Here is a 27,536-nt window from a genome sequence, read left to right on the forward strand (position 1 = left end):
ACATTTGAATCTTTTCTAGAAATTGCTGTTACCTATTCAAAAGAAATTTTCCTGTGTTATTTATAATTTTATCAATTCCCAATATTTTTTAAAATAGTCTTACAAATAGATTAAAACATCTTTATCCCTACTCAACTGTCCATAGGCCTCAGATACTTGACATAGTATAGCTGGTTTAAGCATTCATAGTTACGGTTAAAACAAAGGTTAAAAAATTTACATCAGCATCATAAACCCTTTTAAAAGTGTGCATATGTTTGAAGGGAATTCCTTAAAATGAGCTCCCACCACTAGTGATGTCAAACCATTGAATTAAGCCCTTTTGAGTATATCCATTCATTAAATTCACAAATTCCAGATATAAAAATTTTATATAAAGAACTTTTATATAGTCACTGAGTGGGTCTCAACAATAGTAAAATTTTCTTGTTTTTATTTTACTTACATAGGTTAAATAACTTGAATATAACACACCTTTCAATCCAAGTCAAATTTTCATGATAATATCAATTTAAAATTACTTAAAAAATGTAAAATAAAATCCTTATCAGAATGGAAAAAGAAACAACTGAAATATAAATATAGGGATCTAGATAAAGTCTACTAAGGCAAAAAGTTGAATGTTCCCCAAATTATGTAACTATCTGAAATATGAGAAATATGAATAGAGTTTTTTTTTTTTTACATATTTCACACAGTCAATTACATTAAATATATTTGGGATTGTAGAATGGGACGTTCAAATGTACATAAATATATAGCAATCAATTAATACAATTTGTCATACACAAACATGCACAAATATGTATTTCCATAGGTAAAGCTGACCATAGGGCAGTTAAAATGAGAGAGACAAACAAGCAGCTTTTTATTTTCATATAAACTTTGTTATGGCCACATGTACAATTTGGTATCCTTGTTATGATAATTTAAAGAAGCTTAGGAAAAATGGACATAATGTTTTAGTGAGTTGACATTTAGTATATATATATATATATATATATGTTTGAAAATACATCTCCCTGAAGGGTACAGAGAGGGAATTAAAGAATTAAACGTTACTCCTAAATGAATGCACTATTGTTTCTCTCATAGGATTCTGAGGCAAATGTTAAATCCCAAATAACAGCATATTCAGATAAAAGTGATCAAAGATAGTTTTGGGGAAGAAGAAAGTTGATACAAATCAGAACATTGCACACATTGACTGATTCAATGTTTCCTTTACAGCAAAGTGGAGTTTTATACAACCTTGAGAAATCTACCAAATAGGGAATCTAAAACATGAGACTCTTCTCTAGTTACTAAATTATGGTGTTCTTTTTTCCCCCACACAATACAGAAGTTTAAACAAAAGTAATTCAAAATCTCCACAATATTCTGCAATTATGCATATTTTCTACCCATATTTGGAAAAATATTCATAATAAGAGGAAATATAATTTGTATACCACATCTTGATAGCCTTGCTAATGCAAGATGAGTTCAAACATTGAATTTCCTTTCTTAACTGTCCCTAGGACATATTTTTCATTTTTCCTAATTTAAAATTTTTCTACCTCCTAGCAATTGCAAGCAGCTCTCATAAACATGTTTGTCAGCTAAGATTTCTCTTAAAATTTGCCCAAGAGCATATCACATGTACATTTCTTGTTTAAAGGGATGCTTCTGAATAAACTCAATGAAAGTTATTTGTACATATGGCTCAATTTTAAATACAAGCTATTCACAGATCATAATACATTAACATCAAACTGACTTTGAATGCTGATTTGCAAGCTGTTCATGGGTATGTACGAATAAAGCAAAACTGCTCAGGCCTATTCCACATGAAGTCAAAACAGATATCACATAGATTAAAAAGTGTATGTAAATCATGTTCACCTTCATTGTCCTTCAGAGTGAAGTTTGGGTTTATAGATAGGTGTTCATCAAGAAAGAAGTTAAACCTTGGTCCATTTGCAAAATCATCTTTATCCGTGGCACTGATGGTATGAATTACCTGAAGAGAAAAAGCAAAGACTAAATTGGAAACTTAATTTGGCTTATTCCTTTGATTATAATTATATTATAGCATTTTTAATTACCATCACAAAAGGATTTTTAAAAGACCCCTGTATCCACCTTGAGTCTTTTCAAATCCAAGTAATAAATGTCCCAGCTAACTGGTTTGTTCTTGCATGAGATTTTAGGACACACGTTATGGAACAATTTATAATCATCCACACTTTATTTTTTTAGCATAGCACAAACATTTAATTTTTTTTTTCTTTATCACCCACAGTACCTTGGGGCCAATTAGCTGCAAGATTTTATAAGAACACCTGTTTGAGGAAACAGGAAGTATTGTTTGTACAAATATAAATATCCTAGTGTTCGTGTAGAACAGCTTTGCAGTGTATGTTGTTTTCAGTAAGTAAATGCAAAAACAGTGGAGTCATAATATTTTTACTGTTTAGGGGACCTTTGAGAGCATGACCTAGCCCCTCTATTTTAACATAGCTAAGATTAGGAATGTGAGACCCCAAAGAATTGTGATGTGCCCCCAAACTGTTAAAATAGTGCCAGAAGCAAAACCAGACTACTCACAGTTTTATGGAATACTTCTCATATACAGTGGTTGAGAGAAAATAATTCTAAAATTCGGACTATGCACATTATGGAGCAGAGGAAGTTAGAATATATACGTGAAATATTCCAGGTGGCTTATGAACAGAACACAAATTTCAACAGCGGTAGCCATTACAGTCTTAGGAAATATCCAAACTAATATGCAAGATAATATTTTCCTCTTTTAAAAATTAGTATCCTAATGCTTAGGTGTCCTTTTCCTAGCCCTTCCTTAGAGAAATTAAAAGAAAGAGAGGAAAAGGAAGCCATAAAAAGAATGTTTCCTGGGGCACCTTGGTGTTCAGGTGGTTAGGCGTATGCCTTCGGCTCAGGTCATGATCCCAGAGTCCTGGGATCAAGCCCTGTGCATTGGGCTCCCTGCCCAGCAGGGAGCCTGCTTCTCTCTCTCTCTCTGCCCCTCCCCTGCACCCTGCCCCTCCGCTCATGCTTTCTCTCTCTCAAATAAATAAATAAAATCTTAAAAAAGAGAGTGTTTCCTGCATGTGAAATATAGTGTGTTCATTTCAAAAATTGCTATGATTTCTAAAAACATCTTACTCAATTTCATCCCATTTCAATCTTTCCCAAGTGAAATAATATACCAATATGTACAACAGTTAAAAGCTAAATTCCTATCCATGCATTGAGTCCATTAGTTGGTCAGGGAGATGAGGATGAATGTAAAAGTACTAAGAAGGAGTCATCAGTGACAGTAGGACCAGAAAAACATGTGTCTTCATAAAGGGGAAGTGAAGAAAGTGCTTTGGGCTATGGAAGTGTTCTATTTCATCCATATCTGCATATGGCTCTCTATTGCTCAGAATGTACTTTCTCAGCAAGAAATTTAGGTAAAAGCTTCTCCCAACCCCCACATATCCCAAGAAGTCTCTATCATTCTTCTCTTCTTTACTTCCCTTCACACTATTAATTTATGAGCTGAAAAATCTACATATCTCCTTGTTTTTTGCTTTCTTTTTTGTTTAAATTACAGCTGGTCTCTGAATGGATCCTTTTTTCCCCCCTTGTTATTGATTTTTGACTTGATAGGAGAATAAATTGATGGATAATTGGAAGCAATCTGACAATTTTTCTCAAGTGTGAAAAGCTCCATAGAGTTCAGAGAGTGTGTAATCTGAGGAAAATACCTACGTTCTCAGGTACTTAATATAAAACTGAAATAAAAATATCAAATTTTCAAGATTGTGTTCAGGGTTAAATAAAATAAATACAAGTTTTTTTTCAAAAATAAATGTCCTATCTCCCCTAATCCTTGCTAATTTTCATTCTCCAATGCACAATCCTATTTTCTCGATGATACTTCATAACCTACTGATACGTTTGCAAATTCACTTCTTATCTTAGAATGTGGTTTTGGAAGAGATTGGCAGAAAACAATTTATTTAAACCAACTAAATTATTTTATATTTCCTGTTATTACTAATTTGGGACAATTATTTCCTTCCTGTTTTAACTTTTTACAAACGAGCTTATTCTATTTGTTAAACACTGATATAATTTATATTATATCTTTACTGTTTTACTGTTATCATTAGTAAAATATACTTTCCATTTTTATACAGGTAATTTCAAATCTGAATTTACTAGGAAGCTCACTCATGGCAAATTTATCTTTTTTTCTTCTTTTTTTTTTTTTTAAAGATTTTATTTATTTATTCATGAGAGACAGAGAGAGAGAGAGAGAGAGGCAGAGGGAGAAGCAGACTTCCCGTGGAGCAGGGAGCCCGATGCGGGACTCGATCCCAGGACTCTGGGATCATGACCTGAGCCGAAGGCAGACGCTTAACCATCTGAGCCACCCAGGTGCCCCAAATTTATCTTTCTTAAAAACTTCTTGATCTCGTGTCCATAGCAAAAGATGAGCTGATTGCCATGTTTTGTTTAAGAGTGAACCATTCGTTTTGAATTCCTTAAGAATGTTCCTCATGCATCCATACTTATTCTTCCATAATGCTCTGAAAAATGCTTCCAAAAACCTAGAATGTTGCTCAGCTTTTATCTAGAACTCAGAGACAGCCTCTTATTAGGGAATGGTATATTCAATTTTTCTGTTTACTAATCACCTTTTCTCTTTCAGTAGGAGATAGATTTCCATTTTTTGTTTCCCTAGACTTTTATTAGGAAAATCACCTCAGAAGTGAACATGTCTGTGATTTTGAAAAGATGTAAGCTTCTGGCAAATATCTAGATAAGTGCCATGTATACGTCATCAATATTTTCTATGCTTTTGTCAGTTATGATTTATCTACACTGTGCTACCTGTGCCCTCCATTTGTGTAAATTGTTGATGATGTACAATCCATAACAATTTATTTTGTCTCTCAATCTTTCTAACTGAACTTAGATGTTTTCTATCATGTGCATATTATGTAATTTGTGCATAAAGTGTTTGATTATTTTGAAAGACCTGAGAAAAACACAGTCACAGATTTATTCTACTAAAGGGGGGAGGGGATCCAAATTGATAGTTGGTATTTATAAATAATTACCAAAAATTATGGTAATTATTGCCCATGGTAATTTTGGTAATGCCCATGAATAACGATTCACTTTTAGCAGAAACTAATTAGAATCAATTCTGTATTTATTTTACCAAATAAATGTATCACCCTGTTTAAATGTATTTTCTATGGTCTATTACTTCTTGAGTAGTTTATTAAAGGGGGAAAACATCAAACTAGTCAGTGTCACAGATATATACAAATAATGTAGTCTTCTGTTAGGTAAATGGGCTAGTCCTAACTAAACATTTAAATTAAAAGAATATTCTAGGGGCGCCTGCGTGGCTCAGTTGGTTAAAAGTCTGCCTTTGGCTCAGGTCATGATCCCAGGGTCTTGGGATCGAGTCCTGCATAGGGTTCCCTGCTCAGTGGGGAGTCTGCTTCTCCCTCTGCCCCACCCCCCTCTTGTGCCCTCTCTCTCTGTCTCTTCAGTGAATAAATAAAATAAAAAAAAAAAGAATATTCTATGGAACACACTGTATCTTCTTTAAATTAATCAATGAATTTGTTTATAATATAATCTCAAGTGGGATCATAAATTTATTTAATAATAACACTAACTTCTGTTGGTTCAATGAGTTGACCTTTGTAAAATCTTGATGTAAAATCTCTACTGATCTAGGTATTTTTTTCATACAAATTTTATTATTAATAATTAGACGTGATGAACACCAGGTATGCTGGTGTTAGGTGGTACAATTTTTTAAATATATGTTATGCTTCCTAAGTTTACTTTGTAATGAAACACACACACACACACACACACACACACACACACACACACACACACAGAGAGGGGAAAGTCAATATAAATAAGATAGAAAACATTTCCATCATTTATACTTCAGTTTCTACATGTAGACCCATCTCATTTATTATGAATTCACTTTACTTTGGGAACTGACTTCAAATTTCATACATGCATGATTTTTTTCTTAATATTTCTTTCATGCAAGGTACTTAAAAGATTTTTTTTTCAGAACAGGAAAATTTATTAACTCAGAGAAATATATTGTTGCAGTTCAGGTGCATTGATACCTGATTCAACGTGAACTTTGCTGTTATATGGAGTTTAAATCTCTGCTTCACAAAAGACACGTCTCTCTGCCATGGTCACGTGCTGTTATATTTAGATGCACAGCATCCATAATAAAAATATCTATAATTCTAAAAGCAATCATTATAGAAAGAGGAGACATTGTACAGCTGGGCAATACAAATATGCTTCAGAAAACCTATTTCACAAATCATTATTTAAATAGAGTTCCCTAGGGGCGCCTGGGTGGCTCAGTCGTTAAGCGTCTGCCTTCGGCTCAGGTCATGGTCCCAGGGTCCTGGGATCGAGCCCCACATCGGGCTCTCCGCTCAGCGGGGAGCCTGCTTCTCCCTCTCCCACTCCCCCTGCTTGTGTTCCCTCTCTTGCTGTGTTTCTCTCTGTCGAATAAATAAATAAAATCTTTAAAAAAAAAAAAAAAAAAAAAAAAAATAAATAGAGTTCCCTATTCCTACTCTGCATCAAAATACGCAAAGTTTATCCAGAAATGCTACAAACAAAAGGTTAAATGAACCAAAAGTGGCAAAATTAAGCAATAGAAAGATTCAGATCATTTCCCTTGTAATAGGTTAATCATAAAAAATGGCCACACAGTTTGGCAATGGTTTGTTTAAATAAGAGTGCAATAAACAATATTTTCAAATGGCTTTTCATTCCCTCAGTAAAAAGTTTTAATTCATTTTGATAAAACAAATGTTTAGAGAAACAGATACTTAAGCAATATAAAGAACCCAAGTATCTTTTTTTTTTTTTTTTTAAGATTTTATTTATTTATTTATTTGCCAAAGACAGACACAGTGAGAGAGAGAACACAAGCAGTGGGAGTGAGAGAGGGAGAAGCAGGCTTCCTGCGGAGCATGGAGCCTGATGCGGGGCTCGATCCCAGGACTCCGGGATCATGACCTGAGCTGAAGGCAGACGCTTAACGACTGAGCCACCCAGGCGCCCCCAGAACCCAAGTATCTTAATGTGACATCTAAAATCATACAATATTAAAGACAACAATGATGTTAAATATGAATATAGTTTTCAAAGGATAATAACCATAATCACATAAATCGATATACATTAGATCTTAGGGGTGCTAAGTCTTGTGATTGCTTTCTGAAAACAGTAACAGTTCTCTGAAGAAAAGAAAAATACTATATAAATGGTTAATGGGACCCAGAAGATAAAGATACATTTTTGTCACAAATTTAGCCTTCTCTAAAAAATGGAATGGCTTCCCATGTGAGGAGAATAAAGTAATCCACATTTAAAGGAATTTGAGACTCATCTACTCATAAAATTTCATGCTTGGAAGGGCCCTGAAATTCCGACAATTTTCTTTATTTTAGAGATGAAGAAAGCATTTGTCAATGTCACATAAATCATTTCTTAGAAATGCTCAAATTTTAAGAGGCCAAAATTCTAAAATTTTAGGGAACCAAAATTTAAATTAAAAGAGTTTAGAATACTTTAACTTCATTTAACTTCATTTGTCTTTCTCACTTAGGATCTCTCGTTTCCATGTATATGACGTCTATTTTAAACTCTGGAAAATGTTCCTTTGATCTCTATTTATTCATTAATGATTTAGTTTTTATGAATATATTTATTGATTGTGTTTGTTTTGAAGGTTCCTTATGACTCCAGGCTGCCAGTGTAATTATTTTTCTTTTTTACCCAATAAAAGCTCTAGAGTGTACCTTATGGTAAGAGATTTTCACATTTTTGTTGGCTTAACTCTGAGATTTTCTGGTCTGTTGTTGAGGGATATTTTGGTAGAAAAAAGAATTCATGGGGCGCCTGGGTGGCTCAGATGGTTAAGCGTCTGCCTTCGGCTCAGGTCATGATCCCAGGGTCCTGGGATCGAGTCCCGCATCGGGCTCCCTGCTAGGCGGGGAGCCTGCTTCTCCCTCTGCCTCTGCCCCTCTCTCTCTCTCTCTCTCTGAGTCTCATGAATAAATAAATAAAACATTTAAAAAAAAAAAAAAGAAAAAAGAATTCATGATTGTCAGTTAGTATCTTGCAACTGTTGGGAATTATCGTTCCATTGTTTTCTGGGTCTTATCTTTCTTTTTTTTAAGATTTTATTTATTAATTTGAGAGAGAGAGCATGAACATGTGTGTGCATGGGCAAGTAGGGGGAGGGGGGAGGAGCAAAATGGGGACGGAGAAGAAGAGGGAAAGAGTCCAAGCAGACTCCATGCTTAGCGCAGAGCCTGTCTAGGGGGGCTTGATCCCACCATCTCGAGATCACAACCCCAGCTGAAACCAAGAGTGGATGCTCAACTAACTGGGCCACCCAGGTGCCCCTGGGTTTTATCTTTCTTGGATGAAAAATTAGCTTTTGATATTATTCTTTTTAAGGTATTATATCTTTTAAAAATGTTTTTACTTTTAATTAAATTTTCTATTTTTTTTTATAATTATAGATTCATATACAGTTGTAAGAAATATAGAGAGATGCTATGTACCCAGTTTCCCCCACTGGTAACATCTTGCAAAACTATAGTACAATGTCACAGGACAAGAAAGTTCACAGTTTCCTCCTCATTTAATACAAGGCTTCACACAAAGCATTCAATATAATTTTATTGGTATGATGAATGTATGTATTAATGAGTTCATTTTTTGATTTACATTTGGGTTCTGGAGAAAATTTATTTTCAACGATTCTCAAAGAAATCTATTTGTACTTAAAATAAAGCTTTATAAAATTATTTTCACTGAGCACAAAAATAATATTGAGGGATTTTGAGGATTATACCTAAAATAATAGAAATAGAGCTGCTTGTTTTTCTCCCATTCCAACGATAAGAAGGAAACAATTAACTTACCTGGCCAGGTTTTGAATTTTCACAGACAACAATATCATATTCCCTGGCAAGTTCGGGTGGGTTGTCATTGACATCCAGAACTCTAATACCCACTGTGACATGGCTCAGCAAACCAGGATTGTCTGTAAAACATGCAGGGATATATTTAGTATTTCCATGCACACTTTAGAGGCTTGGTTTAAAACAAATCTCCTTAATACTGTAGCTTGTCACTAACTCCATATGCTGCAACAGGACTTTTGGCAAAAGACAACTTTATGATGGCACTCTTTGCTAGGACTCGTTAACTTACAGAAAAATGAAAAATGAACACCAAGGCATGACATGAATGCTAAAATGGTATTTTGTCATATCAAGGAAATTACATGCTATTCAGGAACTGGGGTGGGGGAAAGTTGTCAGAATTCATTGTATGCTGTCAGAGTCTAAGGGATGAACAATTGGTTTCATCGTTAATTTAAGAAAAGCATAGCAGTTGGTAAAAAAAAATTACATAATCTTTAAAAAGTTTGAGTTTTCAAATTTAAATAAACTTGGAGAAAATAAAAAATTACCATTTTTGCACAAAGAATAATTTTCTTCTTACAGAAAAAAATGCATGCAGTGTGTGATGTTAAGTCATACATGGGGAGAAATAATAATTGAAATCAGAACATAATATAGAATTAATATATAATTCTGGCAGATATCAAAATATTATAAATAACACCTTAAATAACTCTTAAACACAGTCTTTCCATTTTTCAGTAAGTTTATTAGTTCTGAAATGTGAGGAAAAGGCAAATGTTTAGTTTATTTTACATGTTAAAGCTATAAATGCAGAATTAATAATGGGAAAATTAAATATGTATATTTTTATTGCTGATGTTTCTGTCATTATTTTTAAAAAATCCAAAATTAAAATAGATTAATTTTAAAAAGTATTACTAAAACAAAAGACATAAAATCTAGATCAATTTATCAATTTATCAAAGTAGAACATGAGAAGTTATATTTGAAAAAAGCGGGTATGGATATACATAGACATATACCGAAGATACTAAAACTAGTAAGAATATGGATGGAATAAAAAATGCCATAGGTGGCTCTAAAAGGAATAGAAAATCTGAGGAGTACTACAGTAACTAAAGAAAATCAAATTTCATTTAAAACATAATTTTTCTAAAGCAAAAAAAAAAAAAAAAATCACGTCCAGATTATTTTACCTAAAGTTAAAGAAACAGGTAATTTCAGTCCTATACATCTTTTTCCCAGAAAACGGAGGACGGAGGAAATACTCGAAAGCTTGTTTTCTGTGGCTTGTGACCTGTCGATATCAATACCAGACATTCTCACTCATGAGAGATTTTACATGTAAATAGCCTAAACAAAATGAGAGGAAACCCATTCCACTGGTGTGTAAAAAAGAAAAAAATCTATCTTTATCAATTTAGTTCCACACTTGCTTTGTATAGCATTAAAGGAAGAAGGAAGGAAGGAAGATACAAAGAAAGAAATGAGGAAGGACATTTTAAAAAGCATAAAAATTATTCACAGGGTTAATGAATTAAAGGATGGACAAACAAAAATAATCATCTCAACACATACAGAAAAACAAAGAAATAGAATGTAATGTCCATAGGTGATAAACACAATGAAACCAAGCAAAAAAACAAAAACAAAAACTCTCAGCAAATAAGTAGAAATGTGCCTTCTCCTGCTGATTAAGGGCACACTAAACAAACAAAACTACAGCATACATTATTCTTAATGGTGAAAAACTAGAGTTAATTAACAAAGCTATAAGGAAGCTAGAAATAAATCTAACAAAGGATGTGAAAGACCTATATGCAGACCACTTTATTGAAGTGTCATATTAGTTTAGCTTATTTAGACTTCATTAAAGAAATTAAGAGCTATATCATGTGTGTGGTTAGGAAGACACAAAATCACAAATAAAACCAACCCTTCTGAACTGACGTGTGTATTCAGTGTAATCTGTTGCAAATCCCAATGTCCATAGAATTAAAAGCTGATTCTAAAATTTATAAGTACTAAGATTATTTAGACTTGTATGGAAAAGAACAATAAAGCATACTTGCTCTACAATTCTCCAAGGTTTATTATAGGATATTCACGGCCTTACTCTCGCCGGTATATAAATATATCTCTTCTACTCTAAATGTCATATATGATTTTTTTCATGTATTCCTATATTGCCCAACTAGGTACTTGCTCACCTTTTCAGAGCAGACAAAAGTAATCTGTTCTAGAAATCCGAGGCAATAATAATTTTATTGGCTCTAATCATTAGTATCAGCAGCCTTAATTGTCCCTGAGTAAATAGTTCTCTGTTATTTTCTGAGCAGGCAGAATTATAAGCAACCTTAGTGAAGTTAGGAAAAAAAGAAAAAGAAAGAAAGAAATCTAGATCAATTTAGAAGATTTGTAGAAGATTCTGGAAAGGTTATATCTTGACGAAAGGCTAGAATAAAAGAACAACTAGCATCTGACCGTGTTCAACATTCACCTTCTCACTGTCCCCACTCTGTCTTGCTCATGCTGAACTCTGGACTGGGACTGGCCTTCCACTCATTCCATACTGGGGTACAGGAAACTCAATTCTTCTCAGTTCTTCTAGATGGAAATAGACTCTATGTTGATCGAATATTATTTTATTACTCCAGTGTCTAATTACTATTCCATAACTTACTGATTAAAAGCACAGCGTTTAGCATCAGACAAATGCCTGTTTATCTGTAGACCTACTACCCTTATGTGTTCTGTGGGGAAGCTGAACTGAATTTAACCTTGGTGTGGTTACGACTAACGATCTGTGTGCCATGCCCTGCCAGGGGCAACCTCAGGAGGTGCTGATGAAGAGTTAGGAAAAACAGAATGTTGGAGTAAGCTTACTGTCATTACCAATGCAAACTGAATACCTGCAGTCTATTTACTAAAAGTAGCATGATGTGTAAAAACTGTGCCTTTAATTCCAGATAATTAGAGGTTGAAAACCCACTATGGCTTTGTATCCTCTTGCAGTCTACCTGCCTGCATTCTGGTATTCTCTGCTCAATAATAAGATTAGCTAATTCTAAATTAGCAAACTGGCAAGTTCTTTTGGGTTTCTCTTCTTTCTTTCCCACAGCCACTGGTTTAGTATGTTACCCTTCAAATGACAATAACTTTACCTATAAAATGTGAACATATTCACGTGTGTTCGAAGCATTTTCTTCTGTTCCTGAAGTTCTTAATGCAACATTTCTGTTATTGCTATTGTTACTTTTATCTTCATGCTTTATTTCTAGCAACTGGATTTTCTTTAAACAGATGTATACTTGGCATGCAATATTAGATTAGTTTCAGGTGTACAAGAACATAAGTGATTTGGCAATTACATACATTACAAAATGCTCACCATGGTAAGTGTAGTTACCATGTGTCATCATACAAAGTTATTATAGTATTACTGATCACATCCCCAGGCTGCAATTATTTATTTTAGAATTGGAAACTTGTACTTAATCCATTCAGCTGTATTGCCTACCCACCCTCCTGCACACCTTCTTCCTCTCTGGCAATCGTCAGTTTCTTCTCTGTATTTATGAGTCTGTTTCTGTTTTTGTTTGTTCAATTTTAAGTCATTTTGATGGCAGAGTAAATAAAACACATTGGAATCTGACAAATTTAAATATGAATCCCCTTTCCAGCCCTCTATTTAGGAACACGAAATTTGGAAAGTTATTTATTATTTCTATGCCTTCATTACTTAATCTGCAATGAGTTATTTAACTTGCCAAATTGTGTTTTTGAGAAACAATTAAGGAAATCATGTAAATTTTAAAATACTGATCCTGGGAGAGAGCAGACTGCACATTTGAATCCTTTCTGAAGATCAAAAACAAAACAAAACAAAAACAAAACACAATGTGATGGCAATCCTATACATGTGATTTTTAGCAGCAACTACACTATTTAAAAATCATCCATGTTTTACCCAATACCAATGTAAAAGCAGCTCACATTAGCAGAGTGCTCTCTGTGCAGATAGTGATGCAGTGAAAGTCTTGGTATACGGTATTTCCGTGCAATTGCTAGTTTGATGCTATGATTTTTAGAGGATTTTCCATAACTTGGGGAATAATCCATTTTATCCAGTGAGCTCATTTGATAAGTCTGATACGTACATGCCACTATGATGGGCTCTAGCAAACACAGAGCAATGAAATATACCACTCCCGTAGATTCCCCATTATCAATATAGAATGAAGAAAACAAATTAAATATTAGTATTTTTTTCAATTTGTTCTCTTTACAATTGTGATTCTTAAGTGTTCAATTTATTTTTATCCCATAGTCGTTATGACTTATATATTTCCCTCCTAAAACTCTAAATCATGACCATTAGAATATGTGGTATAGTTTACTAGGGAATTCAATAGATGTCTAATCTAAATATTCATATTCCAAAGTCAGTATTAAGTACTTTTAAATGTATAAATTTAGACTAGTGCAAATTTTCTTGTCTGTAAAATGTAGATTATTTTCCTCAAAATGTGTTTTCATTCAGTCAACATGAAAAACCTCATATATTACAATAGTAAATTGCAGTGATTATGAATTTAATTAAATAATCACATTTATATCTGTCTATGATTCATAAATGCCCATGCTTATGAGGATGTGTTTCCAAATGCGTGTTACAAATGTGTTTAATTAATGTTTGTTTGTTTGTTTGTTTGTTTGTTTTCTGGTCTGTGTTTCTTTGGTTTCTATTAAAAGTTTTCATTAAAAGCAAATATGTATAAACCAAACAGTCTGAACTTTCATGAATCATTCCTGTGAACTGAGGCTAGACCATTTTAAAATGCTAGGCTAATATTTTATTAACAAATATGTTTCTAATATTTCCTTAAATAAAAATAAGTATATAAAAATAAATTTTGCAAACTAGTACTCAGATGAAACTGAAATTGTTTTAAAGATTTATTTATTGATTTTATTAAAGGGGTGGGGCAGAGAGAGAGAATCCTGAAGCAGACTCCCCACTGAGTGTGGAGCCCGACATGGGGTTTGATCTCACCACCCCGAAATCATGAACTGAGTGGAAACCAAGCGTCAGCCACTTAACTGACTAAGCCACCAAGGCGTCCCTGAAAATTCTCATTCAATCTATTTGTTTTGAAATGAGACTGTTCTGCTCTTTTTAACTGGTATTTTGAAATTTGTATGTAAAAGTCATATATCATTTTTAGGCAAAAAACTAAGATAAAATAACTAATAGATGATAGATACTCCTTACTAATATGAGTGTTTAATCTATTTAAGAACTGTTTTATGGCTAAAACCATCACAATGCCTTGTACAAGCCTGGTGTGCTGCAGATGCTCCTTTTCTCTCCTCCCTTCCTTCTTTGTATCCTGTTTAAATACTGAGAAACCGAATATTGTATTCAAAATAATTTGTTATAATGGATAAGTAAGAATTCATATCTGGTATCTAATTGATTAACTCTTAAATGTTTCTTTCTTGTTGCCAAATAAGAAGGTTTAAAATAAAACATTCTATGACATTTATAAGATAAAAAATTTCACTGACCCTATACATTTTAAATTCCTTACTTATTTTATAGTAGTTCAAAAAACCTGGTAGTTGTCTAGAAGCTCTTTCAAAAATTACTAAGTATTTAGAAACACATCACCCCAAACTCAATGTATTTATGTGGTTTTTTGTCAGTTTGCTGTATAAAATTTTATTAATGGCCCAATCATCATAAAGAATTCACTTTGAAGTGAATTACCTAAAAGGAGTCTCAACTCTTATGATATTTTTTTTCCTCCTTACCCCTAAATCCTCCAGAAATTCCCAAAATGTCTTAGTATTTTTGCCTGAGACTAAATAAGCGGGAAGCTGCTAAAGTTTAAATTATGCCTCTGATTTTAGGAATAAATGCTGTTTTGTTCTTTAAGTTAGAACCATAAAGTCAAAGTAATTCACCTCTAAGTGAAATTAATTGCATCGGGATGATGCATTTGCCATATAAATTGAAAAACAGTTTAAAAAAATCTGTTAAAATCGGCCCATTCATTGCATGAAAGAATCTAACAAAGGTACCATTTATTTTCTAATTTTTGTGATAATTCAGAGTTTTTACATTTATTTTCCTTCTTGGTCATCTATAGTGTCTGTGATCATCGAGTTTTCATCTTTATTGAGTCCTCACAAATTCAGCTTGTGATCAAGTATCATGCTATCCTTTGAACTACATTTGCAATCATGTGTTTTTATGCTGACAGAAGTTCACTAATAGAATGGACCATCATTTTGCATTTTTTGGGGGGTAAGTAATGTAAGGATAATAAAATTTTTCTTATCTGATACAGTCAGCATTCAAAAGTGGTTTTGTTAATTACAGAAAACAACTAACATAGGATATCATTAATGAAAATTATATATATATATGTGTGTATATATATATATATATTTTTTTCAAACATTTGTACTAAAATATCCGAATATCTAATCATTCAGCAATCTCAACTCTGGTGTAGAGATAAGGCCTTATCTCTGAGAATGGATCTGCTGCTGCTTGGGGTTCAGCATCACCATTCTTAAAAAAAAAATCACACTTATTGCATCATCTTTGGGCCCCAAATTTATTCCAAGGGAAGGAAGGACATGAAGATATGTTCAAAACAGTTTAAAAACAGTAGCATTTTAATGAAATTCCCTGAAATATTATAATAGTCTTATTTTTAGCTAAAATCACTTTTATCAAGTCTTAGGAAAACTTAAGCTTGAACTACACAAATCCTGATTCCATTATGCACATCTATGACATTCTTTGGTGTAATATTTAAATAAATTAAATAATTACAAAGGTAAGGTTAACAGGTTTTGAAATAGAATTTAAGAATGTAAAATTCAGGGGCACCTGGGTGGCTCAGATGGTTAAGCGTCTGCCTTCGGCTCAGGTCACGATCCCAGGGTCCTGGGATCGAGTCCCACATCGGGCTCCCTGCTAGGCGGGGAGCCTGCTCCTCCCTCTGCCTCTCTCTCTCTGACTTTCATGAATAAATAAATAAAACATTAAAAAAAAGAAAAAGAATGTAAAATTCAGATTTTGGCCAGAAATAGCAACTGATACCAGACTAACCTGCTGTCATAAGTGACTATAAAACTGAAATTATATGAACATATTCTTCTCATACTTTGGCAAACGGACGCTGAAGAACTATGCTACTTGAGAGTAGAGAGACCCATAAGCTGAGTGCAAAGATCTCCTCCAGCTTTGATTACATTCATCGTAACCACGTGGGATATATTCAAGGAAGGAAAGGCTGGTTGTTTAACATTTAAAAATCAATAAATATAATTCACCACACACACATAATTATTTCGATTGATGCAGAAAAATATAACAAAACATAACACCGTATTTGATTTAAATAGAAAAAAAGCAATCAGTAAAGTAAGAATGGAAGAGACTTCCTCAACCTGAATAATTGTATAACAAAAACCTGTAACTGTCATACTTACAAGTGAAAGATTGAATGTTTTAACCTAAGGATCAGAAAAAAAAAAAAAAAAAAAAAAAAGCAGGGATATATCCTGTAGCAATTCTCCTGGGAATCATATTAAAGCTTATAGTCAGTGCAATTAGAGAAAGAAAGAAATGTTATACCAATTGCAAAGTTAGAAACAAATCTGTATTTCTTTAGAGGGGATCATCCGTGTACAAAAGACCAAATAATCTACAAGAAGCTGCTACTGCTAATATGAGAGTTACCAATATTGTAGGATACAAACTTATATTAACATCTATTTCTACAATAATAAAAATAAACATTTAAATAAATATCAAATTTATGTAACATGAAAAAAATGAAACCAAATAAAATATGTTCAGCATCTGTATGCTGAAACCTACAAATATTACTAAGATAAATTTAAAATGCCTAGTTAAGTGGAAACATATATTATGTTCATAGATAAAAGACTCAGTATTTTTGAGACATCCATTCTCCCAAACGTGAACTATAGATTAATTGCAATACAATAAAAATTCCAGCTGATATTGTTGAAGAATCTGACAAGCTGATACTAAAATTTATCTGAAAATGTCCTAAGTTAGCCCAAACAATTTTGATGAAAGAATGATGCTGAACTTAATTTTAAGTGTTAGTAAGTAGCCACAATAATCAAGACAGTGATATAGCATAAGACTGTGTGTGTGGATGTATGTACAATGCTACATAATATATGCTTATATGATTAGTGGTGCATACAAAAAAGACAGTTAATCAAAAACAAAAGCGGTCAAGTGTTAATGGACAAAGTTGCCATGATTAGTAAATGGAGAAATAGCATTTATAACAAATAATGGATTCACTGGAAATTAAAAAGTGAAGTAAAAAAAAAAAAATGTGAAGTAAATTAAACTTGACCCTTATTGTATATAAAATATCACTCAAAGTAAGCCTTAGACCAAAATATAAAACCTTCAATTTAAATATACAAGAACAGATAGGGTAAATATTTTGTTACCTTGTGTTTAGTAAATAATTCCCTAAAATGTGTTGAGATTCATATACAAGGTATTAAGACATCTTTTCTGGAACCATTAAATTCTTACAATTTCAAGTAACACAAAAGCTGAGACTTTAGGGACAGCTAATATAATTTTGGAACTGAATACAAGCATATTTTAGAGTGGACTTTTACTGCATAAAATGAAATATATTTAGGGAGCTTTAACTCATATATTAAACATACATACTAATTTCTGGGTCAATCATTGATTATTATTATGTATTTATTAAAAACATGTTAAACATTCTCTTTGAAAAACATTTGAGAATACTTCTAAGAATATATCATATACTCTTGGTATGTGTACCCAAGTTACATATATTGAGAAGTTTTCATATTTACAATAGGAAACATGTACAAGACATGTTATATCAGCAATATTAATAATATATGAAGCTATAACAACTGAGATACATTGGGATTTTTATTTATTTTTTATTTTTTATTTTTTTTTAAGATTTTATTTATTTGACAGAGAGAGACACAGTGAGAGAGGGAACACAAGCAGGGGGAGTGGGAGAGGGAGAAGCAGGCTTCCCGCAGAGCAGGGAGCCTGATGCGGAGCTCGATCCCAGGACTCCGGGATCATGACCTGAACTGAAGGCAGGCGCTTAACGACTGAGCCACCCAGGCACCCCTACATTGGGATTTTTTTTTTAAAGATTTTTTTTTATTTATTTGAGAGAGAGAATGAGAGAGAGAGAGAGAGAGCATGAGAGGGGGAGGGTCAGAGGGAGAAGGAGACTCCCTGCTGAGCAGGGAGCCCGATGCGGGACTTGATCCTGGGACTCCAGGATCGTGACCTGAGCTGAAGGCAGTCGCTTAACCAACTGAGCCATCCAGGCACCCCTACATTGGGATTTTTAAACATTAATTAAAATAGATTTATTTTCTCATCATAGTGAAAATGAAAAAAAAAACAAAAACAAAACTTCAGCTGTATTTCTTTACCTGGATGAATCTTAAAAACATAGCACTGAGGAAAAAAAACAAAGAAAGTGCATATAATATTAACCTATCTATGTATAATATCCATGAGCCAAAGATGTAGTTACGTACATAAATATATATATATATGTCCAAAATGTATTTGGTAAAACTATAAAGAAAAGAAAGGGACAAATAATACTAAATTCAATATCGATAAGCTCTGGAATGAAGAAGGATGTAATAGTGAGGTGTATTTACTTATTTATTTATTTATTTTATGATTTTATTTATTTATTTATTTGAATGAGAGTGAGTGAGAGGGAGTGCCACAGGGAGGAGTAGGGGAGAGGGACAGAGAGAATCCCCAGCAAACTCCATGCTGAGATCTCACTACGCTGAGATCATGAGGTGAGCAGAAACCAAGTCTGATGCTTAACCGAATGAGCCACCCACTCACCTTTAAGGGGTGTATTTAAAACTTATTTCTTTGAGGTGAGTGGCTCTTAAATTGGTGTTCATTTTATTATTAAGACTGACATATACTTAAGATATCAATATATTTGACATATATTATAATTCTAATTGGAAAACCTTTGGTACAATTACTTTAATTTATCCAAATATTAACAGAGATATATGTGTGTATACATAGCATACACACACCTCATATATGGATACACAACTTCATTCATGATAGCAAGTTATGGGCTAATTTTCAACTAAGCACAGTTTTCATTGTTTTATTTATCAATGTCTTCCTTTATGGGTTGTACAATTTGTATTTTTATAAAACTTTCTCTATTCCAAAGTCACAGTAATGTTATCCTACATTTCATTTAAAATTTTATGTTTATCTTCTACGCACTGGAATATTTTGCATAGTTGTAAGGTACATAAGTAAGTTTACTTTCTTTGCAGAACCAGATATCATAGCTCCGTCTTCACCTGTTTGTTGAGGTGTCCATCTATTCTCCCCACTGACTTGCAAACAACTCTGTCTTGTAGCAATTTGACTGTATGGTTCTTAGAAAATATATCTTGTATCAACACATTTTTTTTAATTGTTACGTGGTTTAGCATGTCATTAATGTCAATATATTTTGCTTTGTATGCTTGAAAATTGTATGTATTCTTTAGGGGCCCTGGGTGGCTCCGTCAGTTGAGCATCTGACTTTTTATTTTGGCTCAGATCATGATCTCAGGATTTCGGGATGGAACCCTGCATCAGGTTCTGTGCTCAGTGGGATGTCTGCTCCAGGATTCTCCCCTCCCCCTGCTCGCACTCTCTCTCTAAAATAAATTCTTTTATTTTAAAACTTTCTATATCTTTATATCTCATATGTGCCTATTACAAGTAGCATAAGATGATTTTATTTTTCCTTACTTCACTTCAGTATGGTAATTTTTTTTAATAGGAGGGTTTATTACAATTACACCACTTTGGTTATTAATATATATTTTTACCACTTCATTGTGTACTTCAAATTTGTCTTAAAATTTTTTTATCACTCCTAGTATTATTTTCCAGTATTTTAAGGCTTTATCCTGTTATGTCTTCTAATTTTAAATCTGTATACTAAATTTATTTTCTTTTCTTAACCCAGAAATATTAACATGCTTGGGTATCTCTGGAAAATATAAGAACAATAAACATTTTACTCTCTTTCTATACATTGTAATAACTTTTAAGTGCTTTAATTTGGATCAAGTTTCTCAAATTTGTGCCTATAAGTGATGATGGTGATGATGATGATGATGATGATGATGATGATATTTGTGGGTTTGTTAATCTGTCAAATTTGACATTTTGTTATTACAAAGAAAGGTGTTCTCATGTGTACCACTTTCTTTGTCATTATTCCTTATTGAAACTTACACCATCCTTTTGAGATAATTTTCTTTGTTTTTAATGAATTATTCAACAGCAATGTACTTTCTCAATTTTGGTTGTTTGAAAGTTTTTCTGTATCACATATTTTATGTTTCTGTTATTACAGTTATTGAGGCCAAGGTGATCTAAAATGATTTGTAAGAAGTATCATATACACAATTTCTGATGGGTAACATTTTCACATTTTCATTCCCTCTACCCAAAACTAAAGTAAAAAGAGAAGATATGTATTACCTTTATCCTTTGTTTGGCAGTGTATGTATGTGTGTCTATCTTGAGTCATTCATTATGAGTATCATGTTTTAGAGTCTTAATTTATTTGGGAATATCTTATCTTAACAACACATGAAACAACAGATGTTGGAGAGGATGTGTAGAAAGGAGAACCTAGAGAATCCGCTTACTTGTGTAAGCACAAGTAAACAGAGCTTCAGGCAGAGGAAGAGGGAGAAGCAGGCTCCCCGCTGAGCAAGGAGCCCTATGTGGGACTCAATCCCAGGACCTTGGGATCACCACCTGAGCCGAAGGCAGACGCCTAACTGACTGAGTCACCCAGGTGTCCCTAAGAGTGGATTTTAAAGAGCATGGGGATAGAGAGTGCAGGGTGCCTTTTCCAGTGCAGCCTATTCTGGAAAACAATATGGATGTTCCTCAAAGGGTGAAAAATAGAACTACTCTATGACCCAGCAACTGCACTACTAGGTATTGTCCCAAAGGATACAAAAAGACTAATTCAAAGGAACACATGCACCCTAATGTTTATAGCAGCATTATCAGCAATAGCCAAATTATGGAAAGAGCCCAAATGTCCATCAACTGGTATATGGATAAATAAGATGTGGTGTATAAATGTGTGTGTGTGTGGTATATAAGTGTGTGTGTGTGTGTGTGTGTATATATATATATACACTTATATATATATATATATATATACACTTATAATGGAATATTACTCAACCATCAAAAAGAATGAAATCTTGCCATTTCCAATGATGTGGATGGAGCTAGAGTGTATTATGCTAAGCTAAATAAGTCAGTCAGAAAAAGACAAATACCATATGATTTCATTCATATGTGGAATTTAAGAAACAAAACAGATGAACATGGGGGAAAAAAGAGGGAAGTAAACCAAGAAACAGACTCTTAACTATAGAGAACAAACTGATGGTTACCAGAGGTGAGGTGAGTGGAGGATGGGCTAAATGGGTGATGTGTATTAAGGAGGGCACTTGTGATGAGCATTGTGGTATGTAAGTGATGAATCACTAAACTCTACTCCTGAGAATAATATTTACACTGTATGTAACTAACTGCAGTTTGAATAAAAACTTGGAAGAAAAAGAGAGCTACATGGTACTACTTATTTAAAAAGGAATATTTGGGTAGTTCTCTGGATAATAGATTAAAAGAAGCTAGGGTTAAGAGCAAAAGACTATTTCGGAAGCTACTGCAGTATTCCAGCTGAGGGGTGATGGTTGTTTGGACAGGGATGGGAGTGATGGAAATGTTATGAAGTAGTTGAGTTATGGATATTTTTTAAAGTATAGCTGATAGAAGTTTCTGATGAATTGGATGTGTAGCATGAGAAAAAAAGGGGAGCCAAATATGACACTGAGTGATTTTCATGAGCAATCTGGTCTACAGCCATCATTATTGAGATAGATAACGCCTCTGGAGGAGTAGATTTAGAGAGAAATTGGATTTTGAGGAAACTATTTACTTGGAGCATTTTGAGTTTGAGAACTCTGAGAAGAGATTAGAGTGGCTAAAATGCAATTCGGGGGGAAAGTGGATGCATATGTAAATTTGAGAGTCATCTACATATAGATGTTATAGAAAGCCATTAGACTGAATGAGATTATGTGGGCAATAACTCCAGGTAGGTCTAAGGTTTGGAAATCAGGATGCCCCACTATTCAATGAATGGAGAGATGAGAAGGAACTAAGAAGCACACTGAGGTAGAAGAACCAGTGAAGGAAGAAGAGCATCTAGAGCATTCTACATCTGTAAGCCAAAGTAAGAGCCTGTTTCTTGAAAAAGTTGTCAATTGTGCTGAATATTGCTCCTTTGCTGAGCAAATGGAGGAGAGAATTATATTTCATATTTTGGAATACGGAGGACAAGTATAATTTTGGTGAAGTAGTAAAGACAAGTCTTTTAAGAATGGATTTATTTTAAAGGTTTTATTTATTTATTTGACTGAGAGAGAGAAAGCACAAGTAAACAGAGCTTCAGGCAGAGGGAGAGGGAGAAGCAGGCTCCCCGCTGAGCAAGGAGCCCGATGCGGGACTCAATCCCAGGACCCTGGGATCATGACCTGAGCCGAAGGCAGACGCCTAACCGACTGAGTCACCCAGGTGTCCCTAAGAGTGGATTTTAAAGAGCATGGGGATAGAGAGTGCAGGGTGTGAATACAGGCAACTCTTTCAAGAAGTTTATCAGGAAAGGGAATCGGATAATACAGTTATATCTGGCTTTGGAAACACTAAATCAAGGTAGTTTCTCAGTTTTTGTTTGCTTGAGTACATTTTATTTTCAGATAGAATTAAAACCTATTTTTGGGAAGACAGTGGAATTATGGAGGGGGAAAATGAAGTTAAAGGAGAGGAATTAATTGACAGTTCAGTGACTGAGTGAACAAGAAAGATGAGGATTTAGGGCCTACATGGAGGGGTGGCCATAAACATGGTGTGGAGAGCTCACTCACAGCACCTTGAAGGAAGCCAGATTTATGGAAACTAATGCCCACAGTATTAGCTAGGCTGCTAGATCTGATGGCAGGAAACTGTGGAAACCCTTTTCTGATTGTTCTTTTTGATAAGCACTAGAGAAGCAAGATTATCTGATATATGTAAGGAAATTGGAAAAGGTATTGGAAATTTGAAGAGCCAGGAAAACTATAAAAGAAATATTTAGCCGTGCTGCAAATAACTGTTTCAGTTATTCAAGTTCCTTTTGAATAAAGACATTTGTTCCCATTCTTCTAGAATTTGATACTGAGATTGGGATAGTGCAAATTTTAAGAACTCAAATGTATCGGCATATTACACAAAAAACAACAAAAAATAGAACATAGTATATATTATAATTGCATCACCCAAATTCTCCCATGGGTAAAACTCAAAAGAGGTTTGAATGGAATTGGCCTGCAAGTAAAGATAAGAAATGGGCCTTGATGGTCCTGAACCAATGTGAATAACCCCATACATTTTGCCATAATTTATCTACTTATGGGCACATATTATGTATTAAATACAATTTTTAAAAACAGTGAATGGAGATTAAGTTCAGACCTAATTGAAGCAACATTTTTTTTAATATTTTATTTATTTATTTGAGAGAGCGAGCAAGCAAGAGAGAGCATGAGTGGGGGGAGGGGCAAAGGGAGAAGGAGAAGCAGACTCCCTGCTAAGCAGGGACCTGGAAGTCAGGCTCCATCAACCCCGCCCCCTCCCCCTCCCGGGATCATGACCTGAGCTGAAGGCAAATGCTTAACCCACTGAGCTACCCAGGCACCCCTGGAGCAATATTTGTAATGAATGTCTGAAGTGACAATTTATCTCACCGTGGATGTGAATGAGGATGCGTGAAATCCAGTTTCAGGTGGCAGTCATCCTGTTACCATACAGCAAGTTAGCACAGGCCTTCTTGCTTGTTACTATAATATAGCAACACTAAAGTAAAAGATGAGATACCAAGGAATGCAAAAAAGAAAAAATCACAGAAAAATAGTTATAGGGACCTGATCAAAGTAACCCTGAAGCCTGATTTACCTATGAACTTTACAGGCATGTGGGCCAATAAATTTCTTTTAAATTTAGAACAAATTGAATTATTTTTAGATATTTTGTACATATCTGTTCCATGGCAACAGGTAATTAATACACTGACATATACATTATAAACAAATATTTCATAAAAGTATTTTGTTTTATTACTTTTGATCCTTGGTTAAAGCAATACCAATTTCTTTGGCTGCTCTTCCCTTTGTCTGCTAGGAAAAAAGTGTCAAATAGGATCCTTTTGTATGTTAAGGGGAATTACTGATATGAACACACTTGTGAAAGGCAAATTTATTATATCAAAATAAGCACGCTGACAATAGCAAAATAACGTGTAGAAGCTAGAGGGACTTAAAGCCACTCACTCTTCAGTAATGGAATTTTGTATTGGTAGATGCTGCTGCTAACAAAAATTTATTTCAGGCAAAGAGGAATGAATTCATAAAATCTAAATTTAATTTCCATCACCTAAAGTTACATTTAGATTAAATTTGAAATTTGTGGGTCCTAATCTTTGAATATGTTTGCATGAGAATTGAGGAAAAAAAACAAGAGTCAACAAATAAACAGCCGTAAACATTGGTTTCTGGACTGAGTTATGCATATAATTTGTTTAGAGAAGTGAAACAGAGAGCTGAAGAAAACATTGTAACAGTGCAAAAAACAAGTAGTGCTGTTCTTTAATTTGTGAACTCTGGTAAGACCCGAAACCTTTTAGACTTAATAGAAGTATGAATACAGTACCAGTTCCCTGACTTTGGCTCCTTTGGAAATACAACTGTCAGCCAAGCAATGAACAATGGGGGTCCCATTTCAGGGTATTGATCAGGATACTCTCTCACATATGGTGCACAGAACAAGGAGAAATAGTTAGAGAAATAGATATTTTAGGCAAAATGGGAAATATATATAATTTAGTGATCATTGAACTGTGTAGTAAGTCATGAAGTTTTTGGGCAGTAAAGGTAGGTACAGAAATGAAGGACAAAAAGTATTCATGTATCTAACACAGTTTGATGTGTCAGGAAATGTTCTTAGTATTTGTGGATACTATGATAAAGATAAATTAGACCTGATTTTTAGATTTGGGATGTTCACAATCTAGTAGAGGGGAAAAATATTACAATAAAATGTGATAAGTGCCATATTTAAATCTAATAAGAGATAAGTGCTCGATTCAGCCATGCATAAAGTTAGAATATAGAAGGAGAAGCTGTAAAATTTGCCTAAGAGGTTGAGGAAGATTTCACAGATGTTGTGACATATGAAATAGTTCTTAAAAGTAAATAGATGTTTGTAAAGCAGAACAGAATGAGCAGAGGGCATTGAGAGATGAAGGGATTATATAATTATTGAAAGAACATGGCCTGTTTGACGATCTGTGACTAAAAGTATGATATACGTTTTTCTGAGAATTAAGCTGAGAACAGACAGGGCCAAATTTTATAAAGAAAAATTCAGGACGTATGTGTGTACTCATGCCTTTGGTATTAGTACTAAATGGAGCTATGACATAAATTAAGTTGTGATTGGAAGCAATGTTTCTTAATAATAATTTACTTTAGAATAGCCTAAGCCAGTGATTTGCAAACTTTAACATGCATAAAACCCTAGATACTGGACTACAACAAGTTTCTATTTCATGGTGTGTCCAGATATTTGGTCAGACACTTTTCTGTTTGTTTCTATGAGGGTGTTTTTGAATTAAATTAACATTTAAATTGGTAAACTAAACAGGCATCTGGCTGGCTCAGTTGGTAGAGCATGTGACTTGATCTTGGGGTCATGAGATCGAGCCCCACGTTGGGTGCAGAAATTATTTAAATAAGTAAATAAATCTTAAAAAAAAAAAAAAAGATAGACTAAAACACATTGTTCTTCATGTGAGTGGGCCTTATCCAATCAGTTGAAGACCTGACTAGAAAAAAAAGGCTGACCTTCCCTTGAATAAGAGAAAATTCTTTTGCCTGATTGCCTTTAAACTAAGATAGTGGCTTTTTCTGGTTTTGGCTTTTGGACTTGACCTGGGACATTGGCTCTTCAGAGTTTTGACTTCCCAGCCTCAATAACTGCAGGAACAAATTTCTTAAAATAAATCTCTTTATTGATTCTGAATTCTTCTAGATTCAAATCCTATTGGTTCTGTTTCTCTGTAGAACCCTGACTAATACAGGTACAGTTGGAAACAGAATGCAGGCTAACCTTTACTCATCCTTCATCACAAGACTGAATCCATGCAGGGGCGCCTGGGTGGCTCAGTCGTTAAGCGTCTGCCTTCGCCTGGGGTCATGATCCCAGGGTCCTGGGATCGAGTCCCACATCGGGCTCCCTGCTCGGCAGGAAGCCTGCTTCTCCCTCTCCCACTCCCCCTGCTCATGTTCCCTCTCTCGCTGTGTTTCTTTCTCTGTCAAATAAATAAATAAAATCTTAAAAAAAAAAAAAAAAGACTGAATCCATGCATTATCCTGTCTATGAAACCTTCACTGATCCTCTTAGGGAGGCTAAACTACCATGGTGTTATGTTTCTCTAGCCCCTAAAAACCTTATTGCCACAATAATTATCCATAGTGCAATCATCTATTTACCTTGTCTTCTGCATGAGCTTCTTGAATTGCTCCAAAGTGAAATAGGGTCCTCAGTATCCTTACCGCCTAACATACGATACTGCCAGGCAGGTATCATTTATTAATATATTTTGAGTGAATTAATCAATGTGTAGTTTAGGATAGAAATGATAAATTATACCATACCAAAGTATTAGAATGGTGGCTAAGAAAGTAGAAAATGCCAAGTGAAAAGAGAATGATTAATATAGTCAAATACCACAAAGAAATCACGGAGTGATCAGAAATGAAAAGTACTCATTGGTTTAGCTATTAGTAAATTATGATCATAACATCAATTTCTGAAAAGCAGTGTGGATAAAATTATACATTATCTTGACGTGAGGCATAAATAAGGAAATGGTAGCTATTTACTTGAGAAAACTATATTAATAACTATTTCTTGAGTGCCTAAAAGTCCCACTATTTTACTAGAGAGTCATATAAAAGGAAAAGTAAGCCATAGCATACAACCTTGAAAGAATATTTATTATCCAGTAAAAAGAATAAGCTTTCATTTTTCTCTTTCTTTCTTTTCTTTTCTTTTCTTTTCTTTTTTTTTTTTAGATATTTTAGGGTTATCATAGGCACAATTCTAAAGATGACAGAATAAGATCCCTGTTCCTTGTTCATTCAACCGAACATGAATCTAGGTACTGCTGTGAAAAGATTTTGTTGATGTAAAGGCCCAATTCAGTTCACCTTAAAATACAGAGATTATCTGTGTGGGCCTGACCCAATAAGGTGGAT

At 34.0% G+C, this 27,536-nt stretch overlaps 1 protein-coding gene across 5 annotated transcripts in view; it reads right to left on the bottom strand.

Annotated features, from left to right (window-relative positions):
* CDH18 (cadherin 18) overlaps positions 1-27,536 on the bottom strand; it is a 574,093-nt gene that overhangs the window by 28,551 nt on the left and 518,006 nt on the right. For all 5 annotated transcript variants that reach the window (XM_032415426.1, XM_032415422.1, XM_032415421.1 and 2 more), the window contains 2 exons: positions 9,006-9,127; positions 1,885-2,002 (listed from right to left, as the gene is read on the bottom strand). In XM_032415426.1, the coding sequence (XP_032271317.1) occupies positions 1,885-2,002; positions 9,006-9,127 (240 nt within the window). The remainder of the gene's footprint in view (positions 1-1,884; positions 2,003-9,005; positions 9,128-27,536) is intronic.

The sequence above is a fragment of the Phoca vitulina genome, unplaced genomic scaffold (genome assembly GCF_004348235.1).
Source record: "Phoca vitulina isolate PV1807 unplaced genomic scaffold, GSC_HSeal_1.0 scaffold17, whole genome shotgun sequence".
In the NCBI taxonomy this organism is placed as follows: Eukaryota; Metazoa; Chordata; class Mammalia; order Carnivora; family Phocidae; genus Phoca; species Phoca vitulina.